Source organism: Euphorbia lathyris, chromosome 3 (genome assembly GCF_963576675.1).
Source record: "Euphorbia lathyris chromosome 3, ddEupLath1.1, whole genome shotgun sequence".
Lineage (NCBI taxonomy): Eukaryota > Viridiplantae > Streptophyta > Magnoliopsida > Malpighiales > Euphorbiaceae > Euphorbia > Euphorbia lathyris.
The window spans coordinates 41,848,310-41,864,087 of record NC_088912.1 but is presented as its reverse complement, the minus strand read 5'-3'; the positions used below and the strand labels follow the sequence as shown (position 1 = coordinate 41,864,087).

The 15,778-nt window shown below is 33.2% G+C and overlaps 1 protein-coding gene across 1 annotated transcript; it reads left to right on the top strand.

Annotated features, from left to right (window-relative positions):
• Positions 1-12,667: 12,667 nt before the first annotated feature.
• LOC136223341 (phosphatidylinositol/phosphatidylcholine transfer protein SFH3-like) lies at positions 12,668-15,515 on the top strand. The gene is made up of 13 exons (XM_066011273.1): positions 12,668-12,966; positions 13,051-13,150; positions 13,236-13,502; positions 13,594-13,671; positions 13,752-13,853; positions 13,924-13,973; positions 14,046-14,145; positions 14,227-14,310; positions 14,422-14,487; positions 14,566-14,677; positions 14,757-15,136; positions 15,223-15,294; positions 15,380-15,515. The coding sequence occupies exons 1-13, from the start codon at positions 12,668-12,670 to the stop codon at positions 15,392-15,394; spliced, it is 1,725 nt and encodes a 574-aa protein (XP_065867345.1). The 3' UTR covers positions 15,395-15,515.
• The last annotated feature ends 263 nt before the right edge of the window (positions 15,516-15,778 follow it).

Genomic DNA, 15,778 nt, shown 5'->3' with positions numbered 1-15,778 from the left:
GAATAGAGGTAAGGAAAAGCATTTATTCGACATTTGGTAGGGTGGTTAACCACTAAAGATTTGATACTATTAATGATATTTTCGAATAATACTAATTTCAACCTTACCATTAGACCTCGGCATGGGCCAATGAGTCCGTCCGGGCTGAGTCCAGGCCTATTTAGCCAAGCCTGGACACATAAAATTGGTGTCAGGCCCGACCCGGTCCAAATCCGAATAAACCCGCCTAAAAAATGGGTGGGCTTGGGCTATATAAATATCTGTCGGGCCTGGCCCGACCCGACCCGTTCTCTATATATATATATTTATAAATTATATATAATATTTATTTACCCTCATATATATACTCTCCAATCCATCTCCTCCTAACCTCAAATGTTGTAATTTTATTTCGAATTTAACTATTAGTTTATTATAATTTTCTAAGACTTATTAACTATTATGTTTATTATTTTTTATTAAAAAAAGTTAGTATTTCATTTTAATTGAATTTTTTTTAATACAGATATGGGATTGGGATTCCTTTTTTAGGCCTGAGCCCGCCCGAGCCCGAGACCGACTCTAATTAGTATGGACTTGGGCTAGGCTTGGGCTTGTCAGGTTTTATTAAAAGCCCAACAGGCCCCGCCCATGCCGAGGTCTACTTACCACATGTGGATTGGCTGCGGACGTGCCAAACCAATTATTTCTCAATTAATATTGATGGTTAAGTTTATAAATTTGCACACTAAAACTTAAAATCTTAATCAAAACAGTTGGCTAGGACGCAAGGATGGAAAAAATCCCTCTTGGGTTCCTAGCGCCGTTATAGAAATTTTGCTAGATTATTTAAAGTTATTGCGTATTAGGCTATTGCAAATAATTGTAAAGGACGATTAAGTAAAGGAAAATAAAAGTGCGAAATTGACATGAGATTTGGTGAAAATGGTATTTTATTTATGTAAAAAGGATCTGAATACAGATGTTCAAGAAAAATAACTACAATCGAATCGATCTCTACATCAACATATAGCTAAACCAATTGCAAAACTGAATATAAACAAATTAATAACATGAGTAAGAATTGAATTGCTATAATTACAATAAAGGAAATGAAATGAAATGAAAAATTCAAACGACAAACTCGGAGCCACAGTTGACTATCTCAGTGAAACATTGAACTGACTTTGGCTTTTGGATCCACGAGTACTTTGAGCGACCGGTATAAAGCGGGGTTCATTTCGTCTTCGGGTTTCTGATTCTAATAGTATTTGAATGGTTGGAAAATGGAACGAGTATTTAACTACGGGCTGATTTGGGTCGGACTTTGGATGGCTCGTACGGGAGTTTCCAGAAACATAATTGAGTAAAACGAAAAGCTAAAGTGGAGTACAAGAAATTAAGAATGAGGTCATGTAAAAACCAGGGTTAGAAACGAACTGGAGTGGCTCAGGAATGTAAAAACGAAATGGATGGACAGAATGTGTGGAATGATTTAGGGTGTAAAGATTAGCTTGTAAAATAGGCTTCCAAACACGGAATTAGGCAAAATGAAAGGCTAGAGTAAAGTTTAGGATGTTGGAAATGAGTATGTATAAAAATCGAGGGCGAAATTGGAACCTAAAGGGTCTAAAAGTTAAAAACGAAATGGATGGGTAGATTGTAGAAAAATGGATAGAAAATGATTTTAGTGAACTTTGAGCTTTGCAATTGTTAACTTTTGGATTCGGGATTGACAATTGAATGATTGCGAACTTGAAAACGGGTTGCTAAATAGTGAATTAAGGTTAACAAGACGCTTTTATAATGCAATTCGAACTGGAAACTTAAGAAAAATGAAGAACAAAGGCTGGAATAATTTTGACATAGTGTAAGTATTTTTGGATTGTTGGTTAAGGTTTAGAAATGATGTTTTGGCTTTCATTTATAGAATTTTCTAAGATACAAGTGGTAATCCACTCTTCTCACTTTCCTTAACATTCATCCTTCATTCCCTATTTTTACTCCACTTCTTTGTCATTTAAGCTCACTTTTCCTATTTCCTTGGGTTAGTGTATGGTTGGCGATGGATGATCTTTTTGCACATGTGTAAATGAGCTGTCAAACTTGAGTCGTTAACCCTTAGTCTGATTTGGTGCTTATAAGTGCATCCCGCAGTCCCGAATTATCGAACCATGCGTGGAAATGCTGCTGAAAATTTGAGCCACGTGGCGTGTGGCTTATTTATATACTTAAAATGATTGTTTTATGATCAACACGACGTGTAGGCTAAGCCACGCATCATATGAATTATCTTATTTTAGGCAGAAGGTTCAGACTTCATTCCACATGTCGTGTGTTTGAGGTGTCTTACTGGTCCGAATCGCAGCTCACACGGTGTGTGGACTACGTCGCACGACGTGTGACTTACTATTCTTTGACTATATATTAAATTTATTGTATGCTTTTTTATATAAGAACTTAAAAATAAAATTTTATTTTTATGGACCAACAGATACAAACCTAGTATTTTCAAGACACGAATTCGAACTATAGATGGTTTACCATAATCCTAGATGTTTATCTGAAGCCAAAAAACCCCTGCATAGATATAGGTGAAAATTCAAACCGATCATCTATATTACACTGGATATTCCATCCAGCCTTGTAGAAGCATATTTCTTAGTTAAAGTATACTAGTGCTACTCTGATTAGGATTCTTTAACGAGCGTAGATAGCTCCTAAATAGACGCAATCATATCTTATTATAATTATTTTCCATATAGAACATAATAAGTTTATTCTTATTATGAGTAATAAGACTCGTATACAAAGAGTTTTTCCTCCCTCAAAATGTATCTCTTTACATATTCTGTAAGAATACTCGTTACTTTTTGCTATTATTTTAGTTTTCTTAGAATTAGAACTGAGCCAATAGGGGTTGGTTTGAGTGGTAAGGCGTTGAATCTTTGCTTGACAGGTTTGAGGTTCGATTCCCCACTCGATCAAAATTTAGTCATCATTAGAAGTTAATGTGTAAATTTCACGATAAATTAAACTATAAAGACCCCACAAAGCATCAACCAGACATGGCCGGTTCGAATCTAGCCGAGCCCATGGCTTCCCTTTTCCGCTCCAATGCAGTAAACTCATCGGTACCCGGTGTAAATCCCGGCACCTCCCTTTAAAATTATCCCCTCCAAGTCCATGTTGGTTCCACCGGAGCAATATTCCCGGCGAATACAAGTAAAAACGGCGGCAACGATTTGTTCCTAGTTATCTTCATTTTCAAACAAATCTTCTTATTGTACGTAATTATCTGTTCATTAAATATGAAAAAGAAGATTTGTTGCAGCCTATTAAATTCATCTATGAATCACTAAAATAAGTGTTGAACATTGGGTGATAAATATCCATCCTTGTGCAAAAGATTTTGATGTTGTGATTTCAATTTCATGCCCGTTTTTATACAAAGAGGAAAAGATGGAGAAATTAACAAAGAGTAAAGAAAGAAAAAAATAAGAAATTAAAAAGAGATAGAGAAAATGGTGTATTTGATTTTTATTTTTTATTTTTGGGTTTATTTGTGATAACTAGATAATAATGGGTTAATTTATAAAAGTAAATAAATATAAAGACAAAATTAACTCTTTTCCCTTTGACTTTTGACTTTTTTAAAATTTGGAATGTTTTTGCTAACGGAATGAACCTCAAGGTACCTGTTTGCCAACTTTTAAACCACATAATCTATTATGGGAAATGACAAGAGACGAACTGTAAAATGTAAAGGTTGTGGGAAAACATACAAGGCTGATGGCACTTATGGAACATGTAACATGAAACGACATTTATTGAAGTGTCCTAAAAAAGATACAAGAGATATAAGTCAAACTATTATATCTATGAGTGATGAATTGTTGGTGCAAACAAAGTTTGATGTTAATGAATTTAGAGATTTGGTTGCTGAAGCTGTTATTAAACATGATTTGCCTTTTCATTTTGTTACATGGCATGGAATAAAGAAATTTTTTAGGTATTTCAAACCTGATTTGAATTTAGTTTCAAGGAATACATGTAAGGCTGATTGCATGAAAATTTACAAAAGAGAGAAAAATGTGGTCAAATCTTTGTTGGAGTCGACTTCTCGTAGGATATGCATAACTTCTGATTGTTGGTCTTCTATTACAACTGATGGGTGTATCTGTTTGACTGGGCATTTTGTTGATAAGGATTGGAATATCCAAAAGAGAATTTCGAACTTTTCCTATTTGCCTCCTTCACATAACGGTGTAGCTTTGTGTGAAAAGATTCATAATTTCTTATGTGGTTGGAAAATTGATAGCAGAATTTTTTCCATCACTTTGGATAATGCAAGTCCCAATTATACATGTGTTGAATTGTTGAGAAATTTATTGAATATCAAGGGTAGTCTTTTGAATCATGGAGATTTTTTTCATATGAGATGTTCTGCTCACATTTTAAATTTGATAGTTCAAGATGGGTTGAAAGAAATTGATGATTCAATTGTAAAGATTAGAGAAAGCATAAAGTATGTTAAGGGTTCTCAAGCTAGAAAGGTCAAAATTTTAGAATATGTTAGCCTTTGCACTCTCGATTCTAAAAACGGTCTCAGACAAGATGTCCCCACAAGATGGAATTCAAGTTTTATGATGCTTGATAGTACTCTATATTATCAAAATGCTTTTGTTCATCTTAGATTAAGTGATTCTAATTTCAAGCATTGTCCTTCAGACGATGAATGGGTTAAGGTTGAAAAGATTTGCAAATTTCTTCGAGTTTTTAATGATATCACTTGTCTTTTTTGGGCTCCAAATATGTCACTGCAAATCTGTACTTCCCTTTAGTGTTTACTGCCCATTTAACTTTGAAAGAGAGTATGGATAGTGAAGATTCCTATATGAGTTCCATGGCAATCAAAATGATGGTGAAGTTCAAAAAATATTGGAGTGCATATAGCAGAATTATGGCCATTGCAGTGATTTTAGATCCTAGGTACAAGATAGGTTTTGTTGAGTATTGTTATAAGAAGCTGTATGGTGATGATGAGTTAATTGAAGCAAGACAAGTTAGGAGTGTCTTGTATGGCTTGTATTCTGAGTATGAGATTTCTTCAAATATGGAAAATGCTTGTGGATCAACTGGTGAAAATAGTATGAGCAAGCACAATTCAATGTTGGATCAGAATGGTTCTTCATCTGTTGCTTTAGATTGGGGGAAGGTATGCTTTATTTTGACCCTGAACTCTTATTCATTTCATTTTCATTTTTTAAACTTGTCCATAGATATTTATGGATATAATTTTAATGGTTTTTTTATAATTCATATAGGAATTTGATTCCTTAGATGCTGCTGAATATACTCCTCAAAAGTCTAAGTTAGATTTGTATCTTGATGAGCCAAGAATGGATAGAAAGATCAATTTAGACATATTGGCTTATTGGAAAGCAAACCAATATAGGTACCCTCAAATTGCGGCTTTAGCTCGAGATGTGCTAGCTATTCCAATTACAACTGTAGCTTCTAAAAGTGCATTTAGAAACAGTGGAAGAGTTCTTGACAAATATAGGAGTGCATTAAAATATGATGTTGTTGAAGCTTTGCTATGTGCTAAAGATTGGCTTTATGCTTCACGTGAAGTTGATGGTATAATCTTTTTATAAAACTTGTTTATTTTGTAGTTAAAATATTTTAATTATTTTCTAATAATTACTTTTGTCTTTTAGGTGTGGAAGAAAACAACATGGAGATTGAAGAACTTGAAAAGGAGATCATGGAATTACACTTGGAATCCGATGAATTGAAAGTTAATCAACAAGATGCCAATTCTGTTGTGTTAAGTTGAATCAAAGATGCCAATTCTGTTATTTTAAGTTGAATGGAATTTGATTTGGATACAATTTGATTTTATTTTATGTTTTTTTAATTGTGTTTGAGTTTATTTTGATATTTGTTGAATATTATACATTCTAATTAACATTCTCTATTTATTTACATTAGATTTTTGTTATAATGGGTTAACGAGTCATACAACCCATTTAACAGATTTTGATATATAGCAGGTTAATGGGTCAAACGAGTTGTGTTAATTTTTTAGTCATGTTTAATATGTTTAAGTAAACGAGTTACATAGGTCAACCCGTGTCAACCCGTTTATTAAACAGGTCGGGTTAGGGTTGACCTAAACAGGTCACCTAAGTAGGTTGACACGACCCGTTTACGACCCGTGAACCCATATTGACACCCCTACCCAAACCACGGAGTTTATTTCTGTGCTTTTCCCATAATATTATTTATATAATTAATCTATCGTACTATAAATTAGCTAAATATCACAAATATACATATAAAGTTGTGTCACAAAAAATTATAAATTCATGTAGAAAGTAATAAATTTTTGTAATCTTTTAAATATGGAAAATAACATAATTATTAAATTAAAAAAAATACATTTTTAACCTATTCTAATTACGCAATTAATGAATTATTTTGTATTCCAATTTTTACTACTATTATGGAATATAAGTCAAACCTAAAAAAAACGTACATTAAATTATTAATCAAGTAATATAAATAAATCAAAAATATTTAGTGATCATTCAAATAAAAAATATTTAAATAAAATAAAATGTCTTACAATCCTTAAAAAAACTAGAGAATTACACATCAGTTCTTCTACTAGTTTAAATAATAATAATATAGATGTGTAATAATAAGGACTTATTAATATTATGGTGTGTGTTATACAAAAAAAAAATATATATGAGAAAGAAGTGTTATAGAAATGTTTTTTTTTTTTATATAATGTTATAGAAATGTTAAAAGTGGCATATATATATATATACGTAGTGGAGTAGCACTAAATCCTTTTGACTTTTTGATTCCAAATCAATTGCTCAAATCCATTCCTTAAATGCATACCAATACCATATCAATTGCTATTTGCAACCATCCACTTAAAGAAACTCACCACCATAAATTCGCATGCACATTTAAGTATGCCCGTATAGGTTTTGGGATCTGTTTGTTTTACATGCCGTTTGTTGATGTTTACTGTTTGTTGTTCTAATTTATTATTTGTTGTTGCTATTAGAGAAACAGTGATTTTTTGTTTTGTAAAAAAACTACTTCTCAGATATGAAAAAGCAAACAATAGCTTCTAACCAAACAGTTTGAAAAGACAAACAGGAGGTGGAAATTGAATAAACAAACACCCCAAAAAGTAATAAGATAAATTAATTTCAAAGAAAAAATGAAATAGTTATTTGATGTCTTACTTATTTCTTAAAGTTGTAAAACACTGTAGTGCTAATCCCCCGTACAAGGTTCTCAGAAATTAGTTGGTAGTTAATCAGATTTATATTTTTTATTAATTAAAAAATAAATTATTATATAAATACAATTGTAATAAGTATTATTTATAAATATATATAATTATTATAGAAAAATATATATTTGTAATTTATATTCTTAAAATGTGTCAACAACAACATTTCAATCAATATCATTGAAACAACTCAAATAAGTAAAAAATAATGTCCATAAGTCATAGAATTTATCAAAAAAAACTATGAAACAATGTCCTTAAAATTTTAAACTATATCATAAAAACAGTATAGGACGTAATTAATTAAAAATATCCGAAAATAATAAACTCAATTCACCAACAACCATATGACGATATTCAAAATGGAATTATAATTAAAAAAACAAATAATAATAAAAATTGACTATGGCCTAAGTGACTGCTCAATCGGCCTCTGCGACGACTACCCAAGGGGCCAAAACCCAATAGGCCAAATAGAGAAAAATCGGATTGACTTCTCGATTTCAAGTGGCTAGGCGCATTAAAAAAGCATCGCCAACTTTAAAGAATATTCTAAGGAGATCCGGAAATTTTAAGATCATTTTAATATTTAGATTCTTCAAGATATTTGTGTTTATATGGTTGATTTTGTTTCACCTACTTAATTTATGGTTCGAAATCAACAAAGGTTAGTATAAATAAGTGTTTGTATTTTGTGTGTGCCAAGTATGAGAATAAAATGATGTATCTGTGAGTCAAAGTGAATGGCGTAGTAATTGAAGATTTATATAACAAAAGTTCGAATTATATATCCGATAAAATCTATTTCATTCAATATAATCCTCCAATTTCTCAACAAATGGTATCAGAACAAACGGTCAGGGACCGTTTATAGAGTGCTAAAGAGCTTACGGTCCAGGATCGTGGTGGTATAAGGTATTACTAGCGTGCAATCAGGCCAACCCAAGGTATAGGCCAGGAGTCCAGTCGCAAAAGGCCCAAAAATTTTTACTATATATATAGTAAATTTTTTATTACAAATACAGTTATAATACTCATTCAGACTTAAAAAGGGATCAACTAATATGATATTTTACTCCTAATATGGGCCCAAATTTTTATTTAAAACTTTTAAATATAATTTATTTATTAAGGGCTCCTTATCTTTTATTTCGCTTAGGGTCCGTAAAATGTCAAGACTGGCCCTGCGTACAATCTGGGACTATGAAAAGTATTGGTCTAGGTCCAAACTTTAGTTGCAAGAGATAACTAAGTCATCATGGGTGACATGTCTACCTCGATAAATACTCTGGAAAAACTTAATAACAATAATTATAATACTCGGAGTACTCGTATGCAAATTTATTTGCTCGGTCAATATTTATGGGAGATTGTTGGAGGCAATGACACAACACCTTTAACTGAATAAATGACCTTAAAAGATGGAAAGCCAAGTGTGGTATAACAATGTATAATTTATCAATCTCGATAGAGGATGATTTGTTGGAGCATATCAATGACACCAAAACCCCTAAAGAAGCATGAGACATTCTTGTCGTATTATTTGCAAAAACAAATGACGACAAGCTCTAACAGCTCGAGAATGAGTTATTGTAACAAGACATGACAGTGAATCAATATTTTATTAAAGCTAAAACTTTATTTCATGGATTGCATCCAGAATTCAACGTGTTTGTCATAGCAACCTATGGATGGGTTAAAGAGCCAAATTCAAATCAATGAAAAAATATATTGGCTAATCAAGAAGCTCTAGATAAACAAATGTCTAAAGTCTCAGGCAATGATGAAGATAATGCTCTTTTTAGCAATTAAAAGAGCAAGGATCCAAACACTACAAGATCGAGAAATGGCGGAAGGTTTAAACAGCAAAGTGATGGAATTTCTACAATCGATTAAATAGGCAGAAAACATAATTTAATCTAGAAAAAATTCATCCCACGGATCAAATATATAGATTAAGTATAGGAACTAATTACCTTGCACCAAGGTAGAGAATTGTTCCCTTTGATAGAGATATAGAACCATAAAAGGCAGCTCCTTCACATCACACACGTGGAGACACGAACTAGAATACCCTGTGTGATAGCACCTCTAATCCAAATTGCACGCTGGATATAATGTCTCAAGACTAGGGCATACTCCAACACAAGGATCATGGTGATATAAGGTATTACTAGCGTGCGCCTCTCTCTTACACTGTCTAGATATAATGTCTCAAGACTATGGCATACTCCAACATAAGGATGGAAAAAAAAAAGACCACAATGAGGGAGTTGGAAACAAAGGGGAGAGCACCACAACCATAACCAAACAAACAATAAAACACATTGGCACAAGAATAATCAATGATTTAATTGTAGCAAAAGAGGTCAATATGGTCAAGATTACTGATATAAGAAAGTAGAAGAAAATGTCGCAACATCCACTCACTTCAAAGGTGAAAGCGAAGAAGATTCAATTTTCAGGCTTCATGTGTTATTGTATAGCCATTGACATATGATTAAGTAATGCACTCCAAAGTAGGTGCAAAACAAGAGCAAGAACTTGCCTATGTAAGTAAAAAACTTATCAATTATAATGATGATTGGATAATGGACTCTAGATGCTCTAACCATATGATTGGAGATAAGAAAAAAATATCGAGTATAACAAAGTATAAAAGGGAGCAAGTTGTCATCACTACAAATAACTCCAAACTACCAATCACACATGTTGGAAAGATGGTGGTTGTGTCCCAATACAATTCTAAGCAAGTGCTACTGGAGAATGTATTTCATGTACTTGGGATGACAAAGAACTTGGTATCTATATCGTAATTGACATCCTTATGCAACTGTGGTATTTGGTCCGAACGATGTGAAAGTGTATCAAAGTTTGAAGCTGATGAAAACACCATTTATGGAGGAAAGGAAACTTGAGTTTGTCTATGTAATAACAACACAAACAGCCTATATAAACAATGTTAGGAAGAATGAGGCAGTTGATCATGACATGCATGCTTGGAACACGATAGCTACCATAAGTTGAAGGTGAGGATGAAGAATGCTTAAGGGACTTTCACAACTTGATGTTCGAGATGACATAGTATATGTTGGATTCTGGCTTGGGAAAGCACAGTAACTGCCATATAAAGATTCCAATATCGAGTAAAGGAGCCACTCGAGTTAGTGCACTCTCATGTGTTTGGTCGGGTGAAGCATCCATCAGTTAATGGTCATCCATATATGATAACTTTTATTAATGACTTTTCAAGGTACGTATAGGTGTACTTTATGGGAAAAAATTAAAAGAATTTAGCAAGTTCCAAGAGTTAAAAGAAAATGTCGAGAATGAACTTCATCGAAAGATTCAATGCCTTCATATTGTTATGTGTTAAGTATGAGGTAAAATCATGTATTGGTGGGCCAAAGTGAGTTGCATAGTAATTAAAGATTTGTATAACAAAAGTTTTAATAACATATCAATAAAATTTATTTCATTCAATTTAGTCCTCTAATTTCTCAACAAAACAGACTAATCGATTGGTTTCTTAAATACTTCTTATTTCCAACAAATAAATGAAAGATATACAATATACCTACAGCCACGTAGAAAATTGAACTCAAATAAATGTACTGAAAAGGAATTCGAATAATTGATTTTATACTTTTATAATATTATTATTTATTATCAACAAATTACTATAAACCATGTTTAGGGGTGTTTAAACTTGGGTTGGGTGGATTATGATAAGGTTTTTACCCAATCCATATAAGGATACTATTTGATGGGTTGGATGCATTATGATAGATTACGGTGGGTTGCATTAATTTTTTTAGATGGGTTGGGTTACACAGGTTGGATGGATTATGATGGTTAGAATATATGGATGGGACTAACTTTTCAACTCATGAACTAATTCCAAAATTCTTTTTCTTCTAGAATTTCAGATTTTTGGACTAGAATTCAAGAATTTTCTGAAATTCTAGATTTCTGAAATTTCAGCATTTTTGGAATTCCATAATTTTTTTAGAATTTCAAGATTTCTGGAATTTTAAAATATTTTAAAATTCCAGAATTTTCTAGAATTGCAAAATTTTTTAAAATTTCGGAATTTTTGGAATTCTCGAATTTTCTAGAAAATTCAAGATTTCTGGAATTCCAGAATTTTTATAGAATTCAAGATTTTTGAAATTCCAAAATTTTCTGAAATTCTAAATTTCTGGAATTTCAAATTTCTGGAATTCTATATTTTTAGAATTCCAGATTTCATAAATTCTGAAATTTCAGAAAAAGAGAGAGGGGGAGTAAAAAAAAGTGATAAAAACAAAACAAAATTTCCAAAAATACCCCTTACATTTTAACGTTGTTAAGGGATTTGCCGCGTTTTTTCTAACGACATAAACTAGGGTTTGTTTTGGGGCAAAAAAAACCCCACATACACCGATCTGGGAAAACATGAAACCACATTGTTTCTTTTAAATTAACTCAATCTAATAAGCCTAGATCTAATAGTGAGTGACGAAAATATTTATTTGACCAATTACTAACCAGGTGAAAACCACAATTCTGTTAATATTGGGTTTTTATTCTTAATGAAAAAACATATATATATATATATATATATATATATATATATATATATATATATATATATATATCATTTTTCAACAATGGGAGAGTTGAAATTTTAGATAGGTTACATGAGTTTAGATGGTTTATAATAAACCTCATATAACTCATTATAACTCTAAAAGCTAGTTTTCATGGGTTGTGATAATGAGTAACCCAACTAATTTTGAATACTCCTAATTAAAATTGAAAACATCAATAAACACAGGTGTCTAGTAAGTAAGATGTTTGATATGTATAAATTATAAAAATAGAAAACAGGATTATTATAATTATAGAATATCTTGAAAGTGGATGAGAATCAAATCCATTATAGTTGTGGCGGGAAAATAGAAGGGACGTTAATTAAGTTAGCCAACAAGGAACGGAGTGGCTTGCATTTAGCTTCAAAATTCTACCAACCAAATTTCAACAAACTAACCCTTTTAATATCTTAACAATAAATCTCCAAATCTGTCATTAAAATATATATTTTTTCCATATTTGGGCCCTTAGATTTTCATAAATATACCTAAACATTTCTTCTTTTCCTAATTGTGTGATTATCAACATACTCTTTCCCCATCGGTATGCTAATCTCTTCTCTCTTATTCTCCTCATTAATTCCATGAACATGTTTAATTAGTTTTCCTCATTAAAAACTTGCAGATGCTAATAAAATCTGCTACTCTTGATGTTCAATTTGGTTAGTACAAAATTTTGCAGTTATTTGATCGTATTTTGCAGGGAAACACATACCTTTAATTACTAAATATGGCAACGGCAGAGACAATGTCTGAGCCGTTTGATCGCCATATGAAACCAGAAAGTGATAACAGTGAGGATGATAGGAAAACTAGGCTTGGTTCTTTGAAGAAAAAGGCAATTAGTGCTTCCAATAAGTTCAGGCATTCGCTGACGAAAAAGGGCCGTCGCCATAGCAGAGTTATGTCTGTTGCTATTGATGATTTTATTGATGCTGAGGAATTACAGGCAGTTGATTCCTTTCGCCAAGTTCTTCTTCTTGATGAGCTTCTTCCCTCTAAGCATGATGATCATCATTTGATGCTCAGGTTTACAACATTTTCAATTCATTCCCCCTTTTTAATCATATCCATGAATTAGCAGCAGCTGATTATAACATGGTGGTGATTCAGGTTCTTGCGGGCGAGGAAATTCGATGTTGAGAAAGCAAAGCAGATGTGGTCTGATATGCTGCAATGGAGGAGTGAGTTCAGCACTGATACAATCCTGGATGTAAGTAAAATCTGAGAAACAAATGGATTGAATTGATCAAGTTTTTCGGGGTTCGATTTGGGGATTTTGAATCCGTTTTTCGCAGGACTTTGAGTTCAACGAGAAAGATGAGGTCTTAAAATACTATCCACAAGGATACCATGGGATAGATAAGGACGGACGTCCAGTTTACATCGAAAAATTGGGTGAAGTTGATGCGAACAAGCTACTAGAAGTCACAACTTTGGATCGGTATGTGAAATACCATGTTCAGGAGTTTGAGAAAACCTTTGCATATAAGTTCCCAGCCTGTTCAATTGCAGCAAAGAGGCACATTGATCAGAGCACCACGATTCTAGACGTGCAAGGAGTGGTATGTTTATGTAATGTAATTCACATATTAGCTCCTTTCCTTTCCTTGTTTTGTATCTGCACTAAGTACTATCATTATATTATGATTTTAGGGTCTTAAACAATTCAGTAAGACTGCTAGAGAACTCATTACTCGCATTCAGAAGATCGATGGCGACAATTATCCTGAGGTTTCTAACACTAAAACCATAGTTAATTAGATGAACAACAGATGTTTGCAGTTTGTATGATATTGGTTTCGAATCTGCAGACGTTAAACCGAATGTTCATCATCAATGGAGGTGCTGGATTTAGGCTTTTGTGGAACACTGTGAAGCAGTTCCTTGACCCTAAGACTGCTTCCAAAATCCATGTAAGTAACTTTCATTCATTCATTTTGATATTCGATTGTACCGACTGAAGTTGGATCATCTCGTGGCCAGGTCCTAGGAAGCAAGTACCAGAACAAGTTGCTTGAAATCATTGATGCAAGGTAATTCATTCGTTTCGAATTCTATATATTATTATGTTCTGAAACTGATGCTTCAATTTCTTCTGCAATCAGTGAGTTGCCAGAGTTTCTCGGTGGGACTTGTAATTGTGCAGATAAAGGCGGATGTATGCGTTCCGATAAGGGGCCATGGAATGATGTTGATATCCTCAAGGTTTAAGCTCCTCCTAATTTCAAACTATATTCTTTGTTTGCTAAGAAATTTTTAAATTTTGTTTCCATGTTGATGATGTAGTTGGTTCACAATGGAGCAGCGAAATGCAGGAGAAATTTGGCAGGAATTGAGGAGAAGTCATACCCATACCCTGAGGAAGAAAAGGTATATACAAGTATAAGTATTCCTCTCTTCATTTTTGTTCTTTTGTTCATACTGCTGAATTTTCTTCTTTTGTTCCTTGTGGTCCTGTTCTGATGTTTAAACAACATGAAGAGATGCGAATCTATTACCTCAGAAACAACATTGAGCATCAAGCATTCGAAATCCTATCCGGAATTAGTAAGTTTCCGGACTAATGCAAATTATGCTTAACATTCTGTGTCACCCAATTCCTCTTCTCACTTGTTTTGTCTGCAGGCTTCCTTCAACACTGCCAACAACTTTGACAAGTTCATACCAATGGTTGACAAGCGTCTCGATGCTTCTTGGCCTACACCTGCCAAGGCTAAAGGATACGAGATCTCTAAGCGTAAGCAAATGATCTTCATTTCATAGATAAATATCTCAAGGATTTGATGAAATTAACATCAGATTTCGAATGGCTGCAGCCGATCATTGCTCAGGGCGTGATGCTTGCAAGGTAGAAAGTTTGAACAATCCAATCATTAATGGATTGATGGCCATAGTGATGGGAATTGTGGCAATGCTTCGAATGACGCGGAACATGCCAAGCAAACTAACCGAAGCTGCAATCTACGGCAGCCAAGGTTACTACGACGATGCAATGATGAAAGGAAATGCATCGCCAGTACCTATGATCTCCACATCAGACTACAAGATGATGGTGAATCGAATGGCTCAAATGGAAGAGAAGTTGAATATTGTTGCCTCAAGAACTCAAGTCATGCCACCTGAAAAAGAGGAAATGCTCAATGCTGCTTTGAGCCGTGCTGAGGTTCTCGATAAAGAATTGACCGAAACCAAGAAGGTATTTATCCCCGAATATTTCCATCTGTCTTACAGAAAGGTGTGATGTTTTTAAGTAATTTTGGATTTTGTTTATTGTCTGTGAAGGCTCTTGAGAATGCAGTTGCTAAACAACAGGAACTCCTGGATTACATTGAAAAGAAAAAGAAGAAAAGAAGAGTAAGATAATTTTAATTTTAGTAGAGCACTGAGCATGATTATTGCAATTTATTGTTCTGATAAAACTCTGTTTTTCGTACTTCAGTTCTTCAGGTTCTAACTGAGGCGTACAAGGTCTGGGTTTTGAGTCTGCAGAGATGGCGATATGACTTCTTTCCCTTGCATTCATTACTGTTTAAAATCTTTCTGGGTTTGCCTAATATGCACTTGGCAATTTTATTATTTTCTTAATATGTTGTGTAAAAGTAAGCCAATTGGCTCTATTGAAATTTCAATTAATACCAACAACTACAATTACATGTTTCTATATATAAGAAATTTGTGTTAAATTTAAATAAATTGCTCTCTTCCCTTTCCATACAGCTGAAATCCTTGTGCTTGTTTAGAGTTTCCGATAAAAGACCAATAAACAGGCAGAAATCTCCCCTTTGATATCCAATCATGTTCATTAATTGCTCAGTTCAAGATTTCTGAGAGAATTTTA

Excerpts from the sequence above, each read along its gene's own strand:
- LOC136223341 (XM_066011273.1), top strand. The coding sequence starts at position 12,668 with ATGGCAACGGCAGAGACAATGTCTGAGCCGTTTGATCGCCATATGAAA. Across the intron at positions 13,974-14,045 it reads CTTGAAATCATTGATGCAAG|TGAGTTGCCAGAGTTTCTCG; the intron begins GTAATTCATTCG and ends TTCTGCAATCAG. Across the intron at positions 14,146-14,226 it reads ATGATGTTGATATCCTCAAG|TTGGTTCACAATGGAGCAGC; the intron begins GTTTAAGCTCCT and ends TTGATGATGTAG.